This window comes from Plasmodium brasilianum, chromosome 12 (assembly GCF_023973825.1).
Source record: "Plasmodium brasilianum strain Bolivian I chromosome 12, whole genome shotgun sequence".
Taxonomy (NCBI): domain Eukaryota; phylum Apicomplexa; class Aconoidasida; order Haemosporida; family Plasmodiidae; genus Plasmodium; species Plasmodium brasilianum.
Genome location: NC_090125.1, coordinates 2,065,737 through 2,085,674, shown reverse-complemented (window position 1 = coordinate 2,085,674; position 19,938 = coordinate 2,065,737). Strand labels below are relative to the sequence as shown.

The 19,938-nt window shown below is 26.4% G+C and overlaps 5 protein-coding genes across 5 annotated transcripts; 4 read left to right on the top strand and 1 right to left on the bottom strand.

Annotated features, from left to right (window-relative positions):
- Nucleotides 1-765: 765 nt before the first annotated feature.
- Nucleotides 766-2,122, top strand: MKS88_004425 (60S ribosome subunit biogenesis protein NIP7; the record flags this gene model as incomplete). The annotated part of the gene is made up of 6 exons (XM_067217602.1): nucleotides 766-821; nucleotides 956-1,012; nucleotides 1,209-1,254; nucleotides 1,368-1,523; nucleotides 1,691-1,843; nucleotides 2,081-2,122. The coding sequence occupies 6 exons, from the start codon at nucleotides 766-768 to the stop codon at nucleotides 2,120-2,122; spliced, it is 510 nt and encodes a 169-aa protein (XP_067072013.1).
- A 990-nt stretch (nucleotides 2,123-3,112) lies between these two features.
- MKS88_004424 (NOC3 domain-containing protein) lies at nucleotides 3,113-6,306 on the top strand (the record flags this gene model as incomplete). The annotated part of the gene is made up of 2 exons (XM_067217601.1): nucleotides 3,113-6,042; nucleotides 6,216-6,306. 2 exons carry the CDS (start codon nucleotides 3,113-3,115, stop codon nucleotides 6,304-6,306), a joined length of 3,021 nt encoding a protein of 1,006 aa, XP_067072012.1.
- Nucleotides 6,307-7,794: 1,488 nt separating this feature from the next.
- On the top strand, nucleotides 7,795-12,822 carry MKS88_004423 (uncharacterized protein; the record flags this gene model as incomplete). Its single annotated transcript, XM_067217600.1, has 2 exons — nucleotides 7,795-7,984; nucleotides 8,558-12,822. The coding sequence occupies 2 exons, from the start codon at nucleotides 7,795-7,797 to the stop codon at nucleotides 12,820-12,822; spliced, it is 4,455 nt and encodes a 1,484-aa protein (XP_067072011.1).
- Nucleotides 12,823-14,110: 1,288 nt separating this feature from the next.
- MKS88_004422 (DNA-3-methyladenine glycosylase) lies at nucleotides 14,111-15,679 on the bottom strand (the record flags this gene model as incomplete). Its single annotated transcript, XM_067217598.1, has 1 exon — nucleotides 14,111-15,679. The coding sequence occupies one exon, from the start codon at nucleotides 15,677-15,679 to the stop codon at nucleotides 14,111-14,113; it is 1,569 nt and encodes a 522-aa protein (XP_067072010.1).
- Nucleotides 15,680-17,096: 1,417 nt separating this feature from the next.
- MKS88_004421 (WD repeat-containing protein 79) lies at nucleotides 17,097-18,950 on the top strand (the record flags this gene model as incomplete). Its single annotated transcript, XM_067217597.1, has 1 exon — nucleotides 17,097-18,950. The coding sequence occupies one exon, from the start codon at nucleotides 17,097-17,099 to the stop codon at nucleotides 18,948-18,950; it is 1,854 nt and encodes a 617-aa protein (XP_067072009.1).
- Nucleotides 18,951-19,938: the final 988 nt, after the last annotated feature.

Sequence of the window (19,938 nt, the reverse complement as noted above, 5' to 3'; positions counted from 1 at the left end):
TTCGTGTAGTTAATATATAATTATACTTATATGCATAAGCATACAGTTATAATTCCTATTATTATATTTTCTTTTGTTACCTTATGAAATGTACTACTTTTCTACAGATACATTCTATATAATATTATATACATTTTTTGTGTGATTTTAAAAAATAATTAATGGTGCTTCAGCGAAAAAGTATTGTAAAAAAGAATATTCTATGGGTTTACAGAAAAAAAAAAAAAAAAAAAAAATATATATATATATATATATATATATATATACATTTTTTTACGTATGTTGGATTATCTATTTTCTTCCGATTAATGTAAAAAAACGAAGTAGTAATTTTTTTTTTTTTATATTTAGAAAAAGTTAGCTTATTGCTTGTTCATAATTTTTACTCTATTCTGTAAAAAAAAAAAAAAAAAATATGGCATGTTCAGGAAGAATAGTACATATTATTTTTAATAAATCTGTGTCAAAATAACTTAATGAGCGCCAAATAGAAGAATAAAATTTAATCTACCGCACCAAAGAACCTAACATCACTTTAGTTGTAAATGTATAAATTTTAAGTACAATATTGGGTTCGTGTCATAATAAGTAAAGCAGTAAAAAAGGATATATTATTTCTATATACAGGCTACTTATGTATAGTTTTTTTTTTTTGCCTTTTTTTTTTTTACCTTTAATAATGCTTCTACATAATTAAAATCAATGCTTTTTTTTTTTTTTTTTTTTTTCTATTATTAAAGATATATAAAACGAATATTAATAAAAATGAGGCCGTTAAATGACCAAGAAACTATGCTAGTTTTTAAAAAGCTTTCGAAATTGTAACTTATATAAAAATAATACCATGATTAAAATTTTATTGGCCTTTAATATATTTTTTGAAATGAGAAAATGAGGAGAATATATATATTTATATTTTTGTAAATTTTTTTATATTTATTTTTTTTTTTTACAGCTTAGGGAATAATTTGTTAAGTATGTTGTCTTACAATAATGAAGAATATGTTTTAAGGTTACACAAATTAAACGTTTACTTTATTCGGTATTTTTAAATTAACTTGAAGAGGCATACTTAAATTCGTATATATATATATGTATATTTATGTACCTATGTATTTACATATGTATATACATATATAGGCGTATGTATATTCATAATACAATGCATTTTGCTTATGAATAACAAACTTTTCTTGATATTTTTTCAGGGCGGACATAGCTAAGCAAGCCAAATCCATAAATAAAAACTCATTGGTAATAAAAATTTATTCCTCTTTCATTAATAAAAAAATTTGAACGAATAATGTTAATAAATATGCTTTTTATTTGAGGTTTTTTTTTTTTTTTTTTTTTTTTCCTTAATTTAGATGTCCTTGGGAACATGCCTTGGAAAATTTACGAAAGCAAATAATTTTTTTTTAAAAATTACTTCCTTATCTCTTTTAAGCGAATTTTGCATTCATAAAATTTGGTTAAAGGAATCCGGAGAAAAAAGCTTTTTATTTGGAAACAATGTCATTAAAGTTAGGACAAAAAAAGAGAAAACCATATGAATGTATTGTAACATTTTTTATTATTTTTATTCCATCACACATAGGGGTATCTGTTGTTTGCATCAATTATGTGAATGTGTATATATATATGCATATGTATATACGTAAGTACATTTTTTGCGCTTCAATTTTTGCAGAGTCATTTATTAAAAATAAGTGACAATATAAAAAAAGGAGATGGTGTAATGGTTTTATCAATGAACGATAATCCAATAGGATTTGGTGTATCTATGAGAAATACACAGGACATCAAAATTTTAAATGTTATGGACATTATATTAATTCATCAGGTATTTTCTTTCCTCTATTGGCATGAAATTATGCGACTCTTTATTTTATTATACTCATGCTAAGTGAGTCTTGTCAATGTCCTAAACGGACTGCTTTTTACCCCATTGACACATATATTATATATATAAATATGTAATATGTATGTACATATATATATATATAAGTACGTACCTATTTTTCTCCTCGTAATTTGTGTGTTTATCATTTATCTATGTATGTATTTCCGCATTTTACAGGGTGATATTGGAGAATATTTAAGAAGTGAAGAAACTATATAAGAATCAAATGAAATAACATTTTTTTTCTTTTTCTTTTTTTTAAAACATTTGTATATTAAACATATGAACCTATTAAATTTTTGGTTTTTGTTAACAAAATAAATAAATAAATAAACAAATAAATAAACAAATAGATGAATGCATAAATAATAAGAAAAACTATTTCTTTTAATTTATTTTTTGTAACTGTTGTTTGTGTTTTTATATAATAATGTATTATCTTTTTACTTTTATAAATAATGCGCGAACATTTAAAAAAATAAAAAATTATGGAAACTTTACATTTATATAAAAAATGAAAAACTGTTATTTCATATTTTTAAAAGTATATAATTTTGTTTTTAATAGTATTTGTTACTGCAATTAATATGCAACATGTTATGTACAATGTTGCGTTTAGAAGCTGCACAAGTATATTCTTACATTTAACTGAAACACTCAAGAAATGACGAAAAAAGAAATATATAAATGTAATAAACTTTTACATTTCCATACAATGAAAAAAAATATGTACATATGTAATGTATATATTTATACTTCATCATTGTAGGAGCGATATGTTTTTTTACAATATATTTGTGTTCTTCCGTGTTATGCATTAATTGGAAACAAAAAGTTATACGTTAGTATACATATATGTATATATGCATATATACGTATATATCTCTACCTATATATCCATATATTTATGAAAAACGAAGTTCATAGCAAACAACTTTTTACAAAGATATAACAGTAGAAAAAAAAAAAAAAAAAAAACTGTCAAGTAGTTAATTTTGTAATGAGAAAAATTACATATTAATGCATTCATAATAAATTAGCAAAATCATAAGTCAATGTTTATATGCATATGAGTAATGAGCTTGTAAACAAGTTAATGAATATATATACCTTACACAAGTTAGCATAAAAAACATACATTGATGTAATAAATATAATACCAAGCAGCAGCTTACACATAATATATATGTAGATATAAATATATAGGCAATGTTGGCAAAAATGAAACTAAAAAAAAAGAAAAATGAGGAAGACGAAATGGGGAAGAGCGAATTAGGAGTAAGGACGTTTAATATAGAAGTGAGCGAAAAAATTAGAAGAGAAAATTTTAATTTACCAAAAATAAAAAGAAATGGAATGTTAACATACGAAGATAATAATGATGATGATAATGACAATGATGATGATGAGATAGGCAACAGGACGGAAGAACAAAAGAAAAGAAAAAGTAAAAAAATAGAAAGAGAAAAATTAAAATTAAGAAAAATGTTAGATAAGATAAAAAAAAAAAAAAAAGAGAAAATAGTTAAAAGTCCAATAGAAGAAGAGATGCTGAAAATTTCGAATAAAATGAAACATCTTCATGATATTAAAAATGAGATAGCAACAATTTCAAATAGTATTATAGGGGACCAGAATCTTAACATTGATAAAATGAATTTGCTATTTTATATTTTTAATGAAAGCTTAAAAAGAAAAAAGGAGTTATCCAAAAATTGGGACGATAATAGAAGCGACAATAATAGCAGTAGCGGTAACAGTAACAGTAACATTAACAGTAAAAGTAAAAGTAGTAACATGCGTAATGACAATAACACTAGTGGCAGTATTGCAGTTAAGAAAAAAATCAAGTATTATGAACATATAAACCTCTTAAGCTGCATATCTATATGCACAGTTCTAAAATATATAACTCCATCATATAAAATTTTAAAGACGGATTATCAAAAAAATGACAAAAGTGGAAACACCAAATTTAACAATCATAATAGTAGTAACGGCTTAATGATAAACTACAAGAAAAAATCATATATGCAAGGAAACAGTTACTCCAATATTGTGCAAACTGTAAACATGTTAGAAAAAAATACGGTAAAATATTTTAAAGATTTCTGTGTAATATTAAAAGGAAATATACGTGACAACATAACTGTTTATGTAAATTTATTATGTGATATAGTAACAGTTAATTTAAACTTGTCTAAAGATGAAAAATTATTTGAATATCTTTTATTATATTCCAATATACAAACATACAGTATGAAGAAGTATAATAGAACACAAGTTAAGAATAAAAAGATGAAGGGAAAGCACAAGATTAACTGTGACATACTTTGTATGAAATGCTTAAATACTGTTAAAGAAATAATAGATAATGATAATAATTTATCTATTACATTATATTTAATAGATCATTTTGTAAATATTTTTTTTAAAAAAGAAAAATATATTAGTCCTAACCTCTTAAAAATATTTTCAAAAATATGTATAGGGGAGAAAAAGATGAATGCAAAATTATATTCTATGGACGATATAGGAAATGCGGAAAATAACGAAGTGAATAAGGAATTAAGAATAAAAACAAATATAAGTGGGGAGCTAAAAATAATGGAAAAAAATATAGAAAAAATATTAGATCAACTATTTTTGGTTTATTTGTGTATATTAAGAGAGTATAACAAATATTCTACGCCACTTGTAAAAAATGTGCTGCACGCTATTTCGTATTATGCATTATATGTAAATAAGATACTCATGGATGATGTTTTTAAAGAAATTAAGAGTTTGGCTACGGCAAATAGTAACAATATCACTCGTAGCGGAAATAGCGGTTGCTTTGGCGTTAACGTTGTTAGCGGAGTTAGCGGCAATAGTAACAGTAGGGACAATAGAAAAATTGTTCCCAGCTGCCTCATACTTACATCTATCCATATATTTCTTGAAACATTAAATAAAGTTAATGATAGCATATACATTGATTGTTCATGGATTGCTGTTTCTCTTTTGAATTTGCTGGAGTCAGCCATTCCCTTCTTGCACAGTGGTTCAGCCTACTTCTTATTAGAACAGAGAAATTTTATGTATAATAGTTTTCAAGATTGCAGTAAATTTTCTAGCTATTTACCCAGTGCCAAGGAGGATCATACAGTGACAAGTGGAAAAGGGCAGATTAGTGCAAACCGATTAAACGAAAATAATTGTTTAGAAAACAAGTGGAATAAAGAAATAGGGAGAGAAGAAAAATACAATTTTTGCTCTGAGCTGTTATATTGTATTGATTTATTACTAAAAACTAAAAATTTTACATATAATTATAATAATTTTAAATCTACTAATAATCAGTTATTATCCCGAATAGTGTACCAGCTGTGTACTATTTCTCTACATGCAGATTATGTAATATCATTTTCTATTTTAAAACTTGTTCAGAATATTTTGATTAAATACCCGTTAGTTAAGCCTGTTGTAGAAAAAGAAGGTACAGTCATATTTCTTATGAATGATACCTTATCAACCTTTTTTCAAAATACTTTATTTCATTCATGTTTTTTTAATGATATATCATCTCTAGCCATGGACATATCATTGAATGACTCTAATGAGGAATACACTACAACACTGCAAAATTACATTCATCAAAATAAATCTGACATACAAAATAAAATTATTAATCTTAACTTTAATTTGAACGAACAAAAAATAATAAACAGAGAAAATTTTGAGAAATATGACCCATACGATGTATTCTATAAAAATACACAAAAACACTTTAGAGGTTTATGTCAAGCTGATATTGGGAAAAACTTTAAAAATGTTTATATGGATGATAATTTTTTTTTGTCTCGAAAAAGTCCAAGTGCAGGCGTAACGTTAGACACTAATGCAAGCATATCTGTTAATCAACTACCTCCATATATGTTAACAGCAATTGATTTTATTGAGATAGTTTTTTCTCCTTACGAAGAATTAATAAAATATTTTCAGAAGGAACAGGGGGAAAAAGAAAATATCCATCATTTTGACAACGCACATACAAAGGGTTACCCTAATTCTGTGAAGAGTTATAATGACCAAAAGCACAATAGAATGTATAGGAAAACAAAGGGGAAAAATATTCATAAAAAGAAGGGGCGCAGAAGGTAGTTAACCTTTTGAAGTAACTATTTAGTTAGTCTCCCATTATTGTCATTTTGCTTAGTCCTTTTTATAACTCTTTTTTTTTTTTTTTTTTTTTCAATTTCAAGTAGGCATGAAATGCATCTTATCATGTTTGTTTTTCTTTATACTTTTTTTTTTTTTTTTATGCAATTAGAATTTATAATACGGCAAAAACGGTCCCACGAATACACATTTTATCAATACTGGAATATCTACAAAAAAATTGTAGTAAACCAATTGTATGATATAATCATGATATTACATGTGTTGTATAAACTTATCTATACCAAAAGAAAACTGCATGGGCGCATGTAAATTTTTTCCAAATGTGCACACAGTAAAAAGTATCTCGTACAATTCTGCATATTTTTTATAATATTTTTTTTTTTTTTTTAGTGAATTTTAAGCTGATATATACATATATAAATAAACATGTACATTAGTGTTTGCACATATATATATATATATATACACATATAAATATACTTGGCGCTTCACGAAATAATGAGTCACTCTGATGTACAATACCCATACGTACTCATCGATCTTGTATAAAAAAGCTAATGCATTAGTTGTTGCTACACATAAATGAAACTATTGATGTGCAAAAAAACGTAACAACCAATCATATAAGTGGATTGAAAAGAACTCATCTTTTAAGCATAACATATATAGAGAACTAAAAAAACAATTCCTTTATTATTATATGTATTGTATATATGTGTAAACATGTACATACATAAAATGTCTTGCATTTTTCCCCCTGTCCTCTTTCTCTAAATACGTTTGTAAAAAGTTTGCAATCCTAAGGAAAGAAAACTGGCGGTATGTATATCTCCAAGTATCTCTACGACACAACAAAAAGGAATAAGAATAAGAATAAGATTACGATTAAGATTAAGAAAAAGGAAAAAAACAGAAGAACAAAATTAAAAATACTTTAAAAAGCGTGCTTTATTAAAAGGGCATAGTAACTAATTGGGCTTCGTAAAAGGGAAAACAAAATATAAAAATGTACATATACCGTTCATATTTATAAGTATTTGTAATATGTAATATACGTGCACATAATATATAATAAACACTTCCTTTGAACTTTTTTTTTTAGCTTTGCCTTATTATTAACTATGTTTGTTTCCACTTTTGCGTTCTTTTTTATTAGTACACCCTTATAATATAATGTTTTTTTATTTTTCCTGTTTCCACGTTTACAAAAAGGCAAGTGTATATTTTTTTTTTTTTTTTTTGTTCATTTATAACTTATTGCATACAGTAATGATTATTTTATGATGACGAGAACATTAAATTACATCCTTTTGGAATTTTACATTTTGTTTAAGTATTTTTGTTTTCACTGTAATTTTTTTTATTTGTATTACAATATAACATCGAGAAAAATCCTTTAATTTTTTTTTTTTTTTTACATCCCATATAATCGTGTATATATGTATGAGTATGTGTATATATATATATATATATATATATATATATATGTATGTATAAATTATATGTATACTATATGCGTATAACATGTATTTTGTATGTACATTTTATATATACTATATGTATATATATATGTAAATGTATGTATGTATGTACGTATTCGTACATTTTAACATGAACTTGATCCATGACATATGATACCTCTTCAGAACCGTATAAGGTGTCATAGCTATGAATGTAAGAAGAAAGAATATATTGCTCTCTTCATAAATTTGTAGGAATAAAAAGTAATGCATAAAATTAATAAAGAAGAGAAAAAGATCTCTTCAGTAAAACTAGAATTTTCTGACGATGCTTCAGATGATCAAATTAGTATTGATAAAGAAAATGTATGGGATACAGATTTAAATATTATAGATGATGATTTTAATATAATAGGAAATGAAAATAACGTATTACTGGAAGAGAAGTCGAGAACGAGTAATTTATTTTAACAGACCGGCTATTTGGTCATAGAACATTTAAATTGTGGCATGGCTATATACATATATGTATGTTCATATGTATGTATGTTCATATGTATGTGTGTTTATATGTACGTATGTCCATATGTATGTGTGTTTATATGTACGTATGTCCATATGTATGTGTGTTTATATGTACGTATGTCCATATGTATGTGTGTTTATATGTACGTATGTCCATATGTATGTGTGTTTATATGTACGTGTGTCCATATGTATGTGTGTTTATATGTACGTATGTCCATATGTATGTGTGTTTATATGTACGTATGTCCATATGTATGTGTGTTTATATGTACGTATGTCCATATGTATGGGTGTTTATATGTACGGGTGTGTTATATATTCAAGTGTTCTTATGTACAGGTGTTTATACGTACGTGTCTGTTTTTAATTTTCATTCTTTGAGCTTTTATTAACAATTTGGGTATATGTATATCCACAATTGCACATTAAGACAATGTATAACATAAGCTTATATTGCACATGTTTACTTTTCTCCCCCTCCCCACTCTTATTTATATTGCAGAGGACGGAAAATTTAATGACAATTCCAGGAAGGAAAAAGAGGATGAAGCCCATTTTTTGAACGAACAAATGGATGATATTACAGAAAAAAATAAAGCAACTCATAATGAACTTTTTATCTGTAAAGAAGTAGTAAAGAGAGGGTATGAAAATTTGTATTCTCAGAACGAAAGCGAACAAATCATTTTAAAGGGAAAGAATAAAAATGAAGAGGAGAACTCATCCCATGATTTATGTATAAAACAAGGGAAGGATCAGAATTTAAGTGGTAGTATGAATGTGCTATGTAGTCATATGAACAACACGGAGGAATATATAGATATAAATAAAAAGAAGTCGCTACATTTAAGTAAAGAAAATGAAAAATGTGAAAATTTTCCATATAACAGTTCATCAGATAAAAACATTTGCATTAACAATTTAAAAGATAATTTTAATGGTGCAGATAAATTAGTCGTTGATGAAGAAGATGACATGAGTTATTATCAGCACGATGTGGATAACACTTTAAATAATAAACAACGTAGAAGTTGTAGTAGTAGTAGTAGTAATAGTAATAGTAATAGTAATAGTAGAAGAACCAAGGCCCCTTCAGAGAAGTGCTGGTTATATGTGAAAAATATGCTCAACATTGCAGAGGATGAAAAAGTAATAGAATACATCGAAAAGATTAGCAGAATGGGGGATATATATATGGGTTCCTTTCCTACTGCAGACAATACTAATTCGAAAAATATTATAGACCACGATAATCAGCAGTTGTTCGAAAAAGGGCTTCATGAGGAAACTTTATCAGAGAAAAACAAATTGTATTATTTAAATATCATTGAAAATATAAAAGAAGAAATTAAAAAAGGAGGAGTAGGTGTCAAGGAAAATAAGGAGTTCATAGAATTTGAGAATAAATGCGAGAAATTAAAAAGCAAAATTAACGAGTATTATAATGATAAGGATATTTACAGAGATTGGTACAAAAGGATGAAGGATGAAAATGAAAAATTGCATGCAAAGCTTAATGCAGCATACGAAATAAAGCACAATGAAGAAATAAGTGAAGAAGAAAAGAGCAAAGAAAATTATGAGAAATTAAAAATACACTGTAACGACATTGAAAATAAATATGAATCTTTAAAAAATAAATGCTATGAATATGAAAAAAAGTATCAAGGTCTTGAAGCAAAATTTAATACTGAAGAGTGGAAATATGATGACTATGAAAAGAAATATAATGAATTATGCCAAATAATAGAAAGTAAAGAAAATGCATTAAAAGAAAAGGATTATGAACTAAAGGAATATATTAGAAAACGCGAAGTATATATAAATGAAAAACAATGTGCAATACAAAATTTGGAAAAACAAATGCAAGAATATAAAAACCACCTAAATGAGACGGAAACTTTTTTTATACAAAATGAAAACAAATTAAGAAGTGAATTAGAGAATGAAAAAAAAAATGAAGAAAGGAATAAAAATAAGATAGAAATTTTAGAAAATAAAGTGGCATACTTAGAGCAAGAATTAAATGATTTGAGAGAGGAAAACAGAATGTTAACCAACACAAATAAACAACTAAATGAGGTGTATACAAGTTTAAAAATAAAAGATGAAAAGAATGAGCAAAATATACAAAACTTGAAATACAATTTACAAAATAATGAAAAAGAAAGCAATATGAAGTGTGAAAAGATTCAAGAAATGAATAACAAAATGGAAAGTTTACTAATTGAAAATAACAAAAGTAGCAAAATGGTAGAATTATTAGTAAGTGAAAAAATGAAGTTAGAAAATGAAAATAGTATTTTAAAAAAAGACTTAACAGATATACAGGAAGAATTAAAAAAAATAGAAAAACATAGTTATGATATTTATGAAATTAAAAATTATTTGGAATCAACTCTTGAAAAAAACAAAAATTTAATGGAACAGTTAGAATCTGAGAAAAATCAAAAAGAAGAATTGAAAAATAAAATTAAACATTTTTTGACTGATATTAAAAACTCATCTATTGCTTTAAAAACATACAAATTGAAATGCTCCTTTTTAGTTAACCTAGTAAAAAATTATGACGAACATTTATATATACTAGAAAGTAAATTAAAAAATTATGATTATAAAAAAGGATGGGAAGAAAAGAGACGAGAGTTTACTGGTCATTTGAACGGCTGTGAGCAGACACTGGTGAGTCCTTCTTTTGACCAGAGGCATCAGTCAGATGAGAGAAAAAATGGTGCACATAAGATTAATATCACAGGAGATAACCATAGCGAGGATAAAAATGGTAATATTAACCCTGACAATGATAACAATGGTAATGATAACAATGGTAATGATAACAATGGCAATGATAACAATGGCAATGATAACCATGGCAATGATAACAATGGTAGTGATAACAATGATAGTGATAACAATGGCAATGATAACCATGGCAATGATAACAATGGCAATGATAACCATGGCAATGATAACAATGGCAATGATAACAATGGCAATGATAACCATGGCAATGATAACCATGGCAATGATAACAATGGCAATGATAACAATGGCAATGATAACAATGGCAATGATAACCATGTCAGTAATGGTTACAACGGTGGGGTACCTCTGAACAGTGAGAAGTACCTGCTAAAGGAAACGATGCTACTGAAGGAAGAATTAGAAAAGGAAATAAGTAAGAAAGAGGAAATCTCAAAAAAAATACATAAATTGTCAACTGCGTTAAAGGAAAAAAATTTAATAATAAATGAGAAGAATTATAAGCTAAGCAAATATAAACTTATGAGTAAGAATTTGCAAAATTCAATTTTGAGTTATCAGAATAATATAAAATCGTTAAAGGAAAATATACATAATTTGGAAAAACAAATAGAATTGAAGGAAGTAAAAAATATTATATTGCCACCAAAAGTGACTGTGCATATATCAAAGTTGTCAGCTTTTGAAAATAATTTAAAAAATGAGCTCAAGGGACTTATAGGAAATTCATCTAATTTTTTAGAAAACACTTTTAAGTATATAAATGAAAACCCGCTCAAGAAAAATTTACAGAATAAAGCCTTTTTTACCTCATCAGTGGAAAAGAAAGGGGACGACAAACTAAAAGTTCATAATGACAAAGAGGGAAGTGCAATCAGTAATAGCAACAGCAGTAGTGACACTAACAGTAACAACAATATTAGTAGAAATGTCAGTAGAAATGTCAGTAGAAATGTCAGTAGAAATGTCAGTGGCAATATCAGTGGCAATATCAGTGGCAATATCAGTGGCAATATCAGTGGCAATATCAGTGGCAATATCAGTGGCAATATCAATAGCAACAGTCGTGACCCTGTGGATGTGGCTGGATTTGCGAAATATTTTATATACAATAACATGAGCAGGTTACCAAATTTTATGAATGATCAGAATTATAAAAACGAGCAAAGGGGAAAAGCTAATTCTAGCCAAGTAGAAGAAACAGCAGAGAATCAAACGGACATGATAAACAAAGACACATCAATTAATTATGATAACAATTGTTCTAAAGAACAGTCAATTTTTAATAACAATTTTGCGAACCCTGTTCAACGTTTAGGAAACGACAAACAGTCTGAAAATACAAATAAATATATAGACCTTTTTATGGGAAAAAAAAATGTTAACAAATCAAGTAATAATAAAAATAAAGATTTATTTAATGTTCAACAAGTTTCTCAATTTTATGCAAATACAGAAAATAGAATTATGGATCTATTTGATAAGAGTAAAAAAGATTGTAATAAAATCAAAGAAAAAGAGGAAATAATTAAAAACTGTAATATTACAGAAAGTTATCCTTCAAATTGTAACTATTATAACAATAAACAAAATGTTGCATCGTTCATTCCACCTGAACAAGCTTGTAATAAATTCGAAACACGACAAATGTATGCAAAAAATATCGATAACAAATTAAATACAGAGGAAAATAAAATTATAAAAAATGATAAGGATCTACAAAATATTAATACTACTAACCATTTGACATATAACGGGGAACTATGTCCATCTTATGATGAAAATGTAAATAAAAATGATATAAATGTAGGGAAAAAAGAAAATATCGCGTCCAGTGACATGTATAATGATGACCCAACATCAGGTATTATTCCAAAATCGCAACAAAATAATTTGGGTAAAAGTCAAAATTTACAGTCTAACTTATTAGATGATGACGTACAAATAAATGACGATGTGTGGAATGAGAAAATTGATTTAGAGAATTTTGAGGATAATATTTAAAAGGAATAAATGAATATTAAAATGTTAATTAGCCAAAAATTTATTTGCCTTGGGCATACTGATAACTGGGTGTGCTGCATTTGTCATGCGTAAATTCAATTTAGTATATGTATGAATATATATATATATGTATATATACATGTACGTACCTGCGCGTACATGTGCAATCAACGACATGTATGAAACATGAAGAATGTGAAGGAACAAATAACTGAAGTCGTAACAAAATTTTACTTTACATCTTTGTACATTTCATTATATTTGTTTTTCCATTTTTCTTTTTTTTTTTTTTTTTTTTTTTTTTTTGTTTAGCACATACCTTTATGTATGTTGCCGTTTTTCACAAAATTGATTTCTTTCTATATTTTAAAACACTGTTGCAAAAATAAAAAAAAGGAAAGTACGTATTTTTTTGTAACAATTTAAAAATAAAATTTATTATTATTTTTTTTATTTTTGTTTTAAATTAGTGCATATAAATTAATAATTTTATAAAAAAAAAAAAGAAAAATTTAGACAGCTCACATTGTTTTTTCATAAATATGATATTCCTACAGTTTATGAATATATTTTATAAAATATAAATATAAATATATATATATATATATGTATATATGTATATATATATATGTATATATGTATATATATTTATGTATCAATAAAAGTTCCTAGTATAATCAAGCATACTTTCTTTTTTTTTTTCCTATGTCACATAAGCTTAAATTTATGTGATGTTATAAAATTATATAAATTTTTTTATAAGTAATGTTTTGAGTTGGATAACTGTAAAAAATATGACCATATCTGGTAGTTTTGCAATTCTTTGGGCTATGGATAATTTTTTTTTTTTTTTTTTTTTTTTTTTTTGTGTGTGTATAACTGTTCACACATAGAAATAAATTTACATATATGCACATTATTACAAATACGTATACACATACATTTACATATATATGTGTCTAATTATGTGTGCATACTTACTCACGTATATAAAATGGGATTTTTTTTTTTTTTTTGCCGAGAAGGAGTTTCTTGTGTGTATGCCTGGGTATAAGACTTTAATATCGACTTTATGGGAATCCTGTTCTTAAGTTACAAAAATGTTATCATATAAACTTTGAATTATTTTAAGCTACACACTCAAAGTCTACTGTGATTATTCTCATATATATGATTATACGTATAGATAAATATACCCAAAAATTAACAAAGATTCACTTGAACAGTGCTAATTATACATACCAATGAAGTATATACGAATCTCCTTCATCTACAAACATTTTTTATACTATTTAGGTAAGACTGAAACAGAGGGGTGGTTCTTTAATAAAAATCTATACTCATATAAAGCAGCTTCTTCAGCATAATTAACTCCTATCCTTTTATCTTTTTGAATAACCCATTTATCTTTGTGCCATTTCATATAATCAAAGTATTCTAATAAAAAAGTTTTATATTCGTTATAAACATTTTTTATAAATGATTCTTGTTTCTTCTCTTCATCAATTAATTTTTCATAAAAATTTATTATTTCATTTATTGTTGGACAAATACTAACAAAGAATCTACTTTTATGTATATAATTTATATTACTAGAAAAGTAGTAATTGGAATTAATATTTTCATACGGCATACCTTGATTCTCCATATTAATACCCTTATTTGCTTCATTATAATTAATATTATATGTACTTGCGCTATTTTTTTCACTCCTTCCATTCATAGTTAACAACTTTTTATTGTCAAAGTATTTTGATTTTAAGTCACTACTGTTTTGAATTGGCCTCGTAACTATATTTTGACCGTCAATTTTGTTGCCATTTTGGTTGCTATTTTCACAGCCATTTTTGTCGCTTCCTTCACAGCCATTTTTGTTGCTATTATCGTTGCCCTTTTCCCCCTTTATGCAAAATTGATCTTTTTGTTTTTTTTCCATATGATGAAACTCGTTGATGTAAAAATTTTCCCTATCATCATGTTTCGTAATTCCTAAACACTTCGTTACACATCCAGGACCACTACATAATTTTTCTAATTTTTTTTTATTTACCATTTTAAAAATATCCTGCAATTTTTGAATATTCATTAAATAGTTTTTTTCATTTAGTGTGTTCATATCTTTTTCCCTCCCTTTTTTCAAAATTTCGTTACTGCTAGTTTCCATTGTACTTAATTTACAACTTGTTGACATATTTTTTGAAAAAGAGAAATGTTCATAAATATTCTGATATTTATTAAATATACAATTTTCTATACTATACAGTGGTTCAAGAGATCTAACTAAGATAGCATCAGGAACGTTTTCAACATTTGTAACTATATTCAGGCAGTTATGTATCCCATAACATAGGTAGACATAACTAATGCCTCCTCGTTCAAACATGGAAAAGTTTCTATTCGTTCTTTTGTTGTTATAGGCATGTGATGCTTTATCATTTACTCCATTGTACGATTCAAGTTCTACTATTCTCGAACCATATAATTTTTTTTCTTTCTTATCAAACACCCATAAAATTTGACCAATTAAAGATTCAGTAATGTTTAATATGTTATCTTGAAGATAAAATTTTTCATTTAAAATTTTAGTATTACTATTATTATCAAAAAAATATTTTAGTAATACATATACATATGCCAACCTACATACATCATCAATAGATTTTTTTCTCTTTTCTAAAATATGCATACTCGTTTTTCTTATTACCCTCTTGCTATTTATACTCACTGTTTTCCCATAGTTTTCTTGCTTCAAATCGCTTATCTCTTCTTCTTTATCTTCTTCCTCCACTATAGTATTATTTTTATTACTATTATTATTATTACCAATGGCGGATCCTTTTTTTTTTTTCCCCCTCATTTTGCGTTATTGATAATGTAATACACATTTTCCCTTCTTTTCAAATTTTTCAAAAATAGCTTTTACTGTAAGAGTTATGAAATCTGTTTATACTCATTCTTACTAATTATTAAAAAATTCTGAATTGGCAAACAAAAAGGAAACCATAAAAAAAAAAAAAAAAAAAAAAAAATTTTTTTTAATTTTTTTTGATTAAAGGAAGAGCGAAAGAGGGGAAAATTCCATTAACTTAAACGATTCGCTTTTCCTTCTTTTGTTTATTTGTGTTTACCTTTCATTTTAAATTTCTTACAAAAATTAATTTACGCACTTACAGAAAAGACTTGCTCATTTTGCGCCCTTAAGCAAGTCCTTGTCACGTAAATGCAAAAAACCCCAATATTTTGGCGCAAATATATATATATATATATATATATATATATATATACGTACCTATGCTACAAAACTATATTATGATGCCAAACTTTTGAAGAGGCAATTAACAGTTTTGTAAAAGTTAGAATTCATCTTGCTAATTTTAAATAACAGTAACAGTTTATCTACTTCAGGTAATAGAATCCTTTTAAATGGCGTGCTTTACAATTCTTTTTTTTTCTTTTTTCTGAATAGGATAGAAAAAAATTGCTAAGTAATACGTATATTATATATGCATTGCATCGTTATTTTGTATGTATGTCCAATCATAGAATTTAACATTACGACTATATAAAATATAGCGAATAAAAATATTTACTCAATTATTTTTTGAAGCATAAAAATTATAAAGTAATACATTTTTTTGGTAAACATAAAATAATAATACATCACTTCACTTGTAAAAAAGAATTTGTTGAGAAAAAGAGAGAAGCAAGTGCACTTTTATTCTACTTGTTGAGAAACAAAACTATTTTAAATTTATAGAAAAGGTAAGCTTTTTAAAATATCAATTTTTTTTTTTTTTTTTTATGTATTCCGTTGTAAAATGTATGCCAATTAAGAAACTGTAAATTTGTGTTTACGTATGTAAAGCTTAATACCCTGGACATGTAAAATAAAAAAAGATTTAAAAAAAGAACAGCCGCTATATATGTTCTGTTGTTCTTTTATGAGGGGTGATAATTATGGGGAAAGTTTTTATACTGTACTATAACTTAGTAGATACAAATATTTTCAAAACATCGTAGTATATCAGTGAGATTATCCTGATTTACAAAAAAAAAAAAAAAAAAAAAATATGATAAGGCAAAATAGAGTAAGTTAAAATAGATTAAGGAAGAATAAAATGAAGAGGAGCTCATGAAAAGGAAATGAACAGACAAGAGTTTACATAGAAAGATCAGTATTTATACTTGTACCCCTATTTATCCATCTATATACGTACACATATGCTCGTCAGACATTTTAAGGTTCCGTAGAACTCTGACCGAGATATAGAAAAATGCATTCATATAGCGGGAGCGAAAAAGATATGATTATGAGCGAAAGTAAGAATGGCGTACCCCATATAAGTAATAATAAGAACGAAGTAGTGGAAAATTTGAAGGGAAGAAAAGTTTATTTCAATAGGAACAAATTTTACATTATACACGAAATACCTTACATAGATTCATATAATTATAATTATGAAAAAATTGAAAAGTTTAATAAATCAAGGGAACTGTTTTATATAGATGGTGATTCATCCACTTCATCTTCGTCGTCATCTTCGTCATCATCATCATCATCGTCATCATCATCATCATCGTCATCATCATCATCATCGTCATCATCATCATCATCGTCAGCTCATTTTAGCAATAGTGAAAATGAAAGCAGCAAAGATCAGAAGGGCAGCAATTATGTATGTTGTAGAAATGAGAAGCACAGGAACAAAAGTGAACAATATGAAAAAAGCAAGCATATAAATCTGGAAGGCGACGAAGAAAAGGATCAAAAGGTGTATGCAACAAGGGAGAGCCATACAAAAATACACCATAGGTCCGAAAAGGCGCACAATTACCTTACTAAAGAGAACAATAGTCATGAAAACACAAGCAGCAGTAACAACAGATCACACCATGCTTGTACCAAATTGAACAAGGGAAAACGAAAAAACGAATTTTTAAAGCAGTGTGAATTTAACAGGGATGGAAGCTGCTATTATGTCATTTCAAATAACAATCATTTGAGGTTGTATGCAACTGATTTATTGCTGCTAGAATTTTTAGCTAATAATGAAAAGATAGATAGTGCAAACTTATGTACACTATATGAAAAATATTGTAATATGGATGAATTAGAAAAATTGAAGAGAAACAATAGTTGGATGAATATGCAATCAAGTGAGTATATTTATGACTGTAAATTTTATCCTCACTTCGAATGGAATAATAGTAATACATGTTTCTTTTCCGTAAGCTCAAAAAATAGGCCAGTATATATATATAGTGCTTTTGATGGATCAGTTTTACTATCCTTTAAAACACTAAGTGAAAATTTCGAATTATGTAATTGTTATTCCTTATGTTTTCATCCAGAAAAAAATTGGCTATTATGCGGAACGAATAATAGATCGATAAAAGTATTTGATTTTAATAAATCAAATGAAGCTTTAGAAAATAGAATTTTAAGTACAAGAAAGGGGAAGGGACAAAAAGGAATTATATCAACTATAGAATATAAAAAAGAAGGATATGGGAAAAATTCTATTTATGCTGTAGGAGATTATAATGACTCTTTATATTTATATGCAGATAACTGTGATCATAAAAATGATTATATTTTAAAATTTCAAAATAAAAAAAATTCTAATGGGGTAACATCTCTTAAATGGTTCAATGAATTTTACATCATAAGTGGTAGCAGAAATTGTTCCTATATACACCTTTTTGATATGAGATATAGCAAAGAGTATATACAAAAATTTGAAAGATTTGCCTTAACAAATCAGAAATATTTATTTGACATATATAAAGATTTTCTAATATGTGGTGATACATTCGGATTTATAAGCGTATATGATATAATAAATAACAAAATAATACATAAACAATTAATTAATAAATATTCCCCCATCATATCTGTCAGTGTACATCCAGAATATCCTCTCCTTTTGACCGGATCAGGGACGAGACGATTTTATACAAATAATAATTGCCAAGTTGATATGATCACAAGTTTGCTTTATGATAAAATGAACAATCATGATGAAAAGCAGTGCGAAACAAACCATATGGAAAGTTCTGTTCCTTTTGCATCCGTTTCGCAGTACATAAACAGTACCTGCACCGTCTTTTTCGACTTTCTGAATTAACGGGAAACATGGGGAACTGCATAAAAATTGCTAGCACATGTATGCTTACATTCCCACGTTTAAATATGCCCACATAAATTTGTGTACATACATGTACGGATATATATATACACATGTATACGTATATAACTATGTTTTCCCCTTCCTTTTTTGATATAAAAAAAAAGCTAACTTCCGTCATATTGACTTTTTCTTTTTTTTTTTTTTTACGCTTCTGTTTATAAGTATATAATAGGTGTTGAATTTACACAAAAAAATTGAAAGTAAGGTACGCAATAATGCTTCTTAAACTCTTGTATATCTTAATTTGTTGTCAAGGCAAGAGCGTTAATATATATATAAAACTTAACTTATGGGTAAAATATACTACTTCACCAAATGATTAGACTATTCCTTGTATTAAATCGTGGGTAAGGTCGCTAACCGCTCAGACATATAAATATATTTTTTTTCATAAAAAATTGCTTCCAAATCATTTCGCTTGATATATGTGTGTACATATTTTTATATGTATGATAGAGGCAAGAAGATTATATTCTGCTTAGTTTGTTATTTTGTCATATATTCTTTTTTTTTTTCTTCTTTATCACATTACGAACACTTCTATTTTGTTCTTCTATCAAATCAAAAATTTATTTTGAAATGACAGTTATTGTGAAAAAATTTTAAATTAACATAATGATGTTCTTTTTTTATACGTACTAATTTTAATGGCAATCCCATTAAATATGCACAGAAATGAGCACATTTTTATGTTTACATAAACGCATCTACAAATATATATATACATTTATTCTTTTTGTTTAAAAAAAAAAAAAGAAAAAACGAAAAAAAAGAAAAATATGCGCAATAAAGCAGTAGTTACAACTACAAGTTTCCCAAAAAGATAAAAGAAAAAAGCTATAAAAAGTGTAACCCAATCAACTATGTTTGTATGGAGCTCTAATATATATTACTTTCATAGGATAATTAAATTAGCTTTGCATTT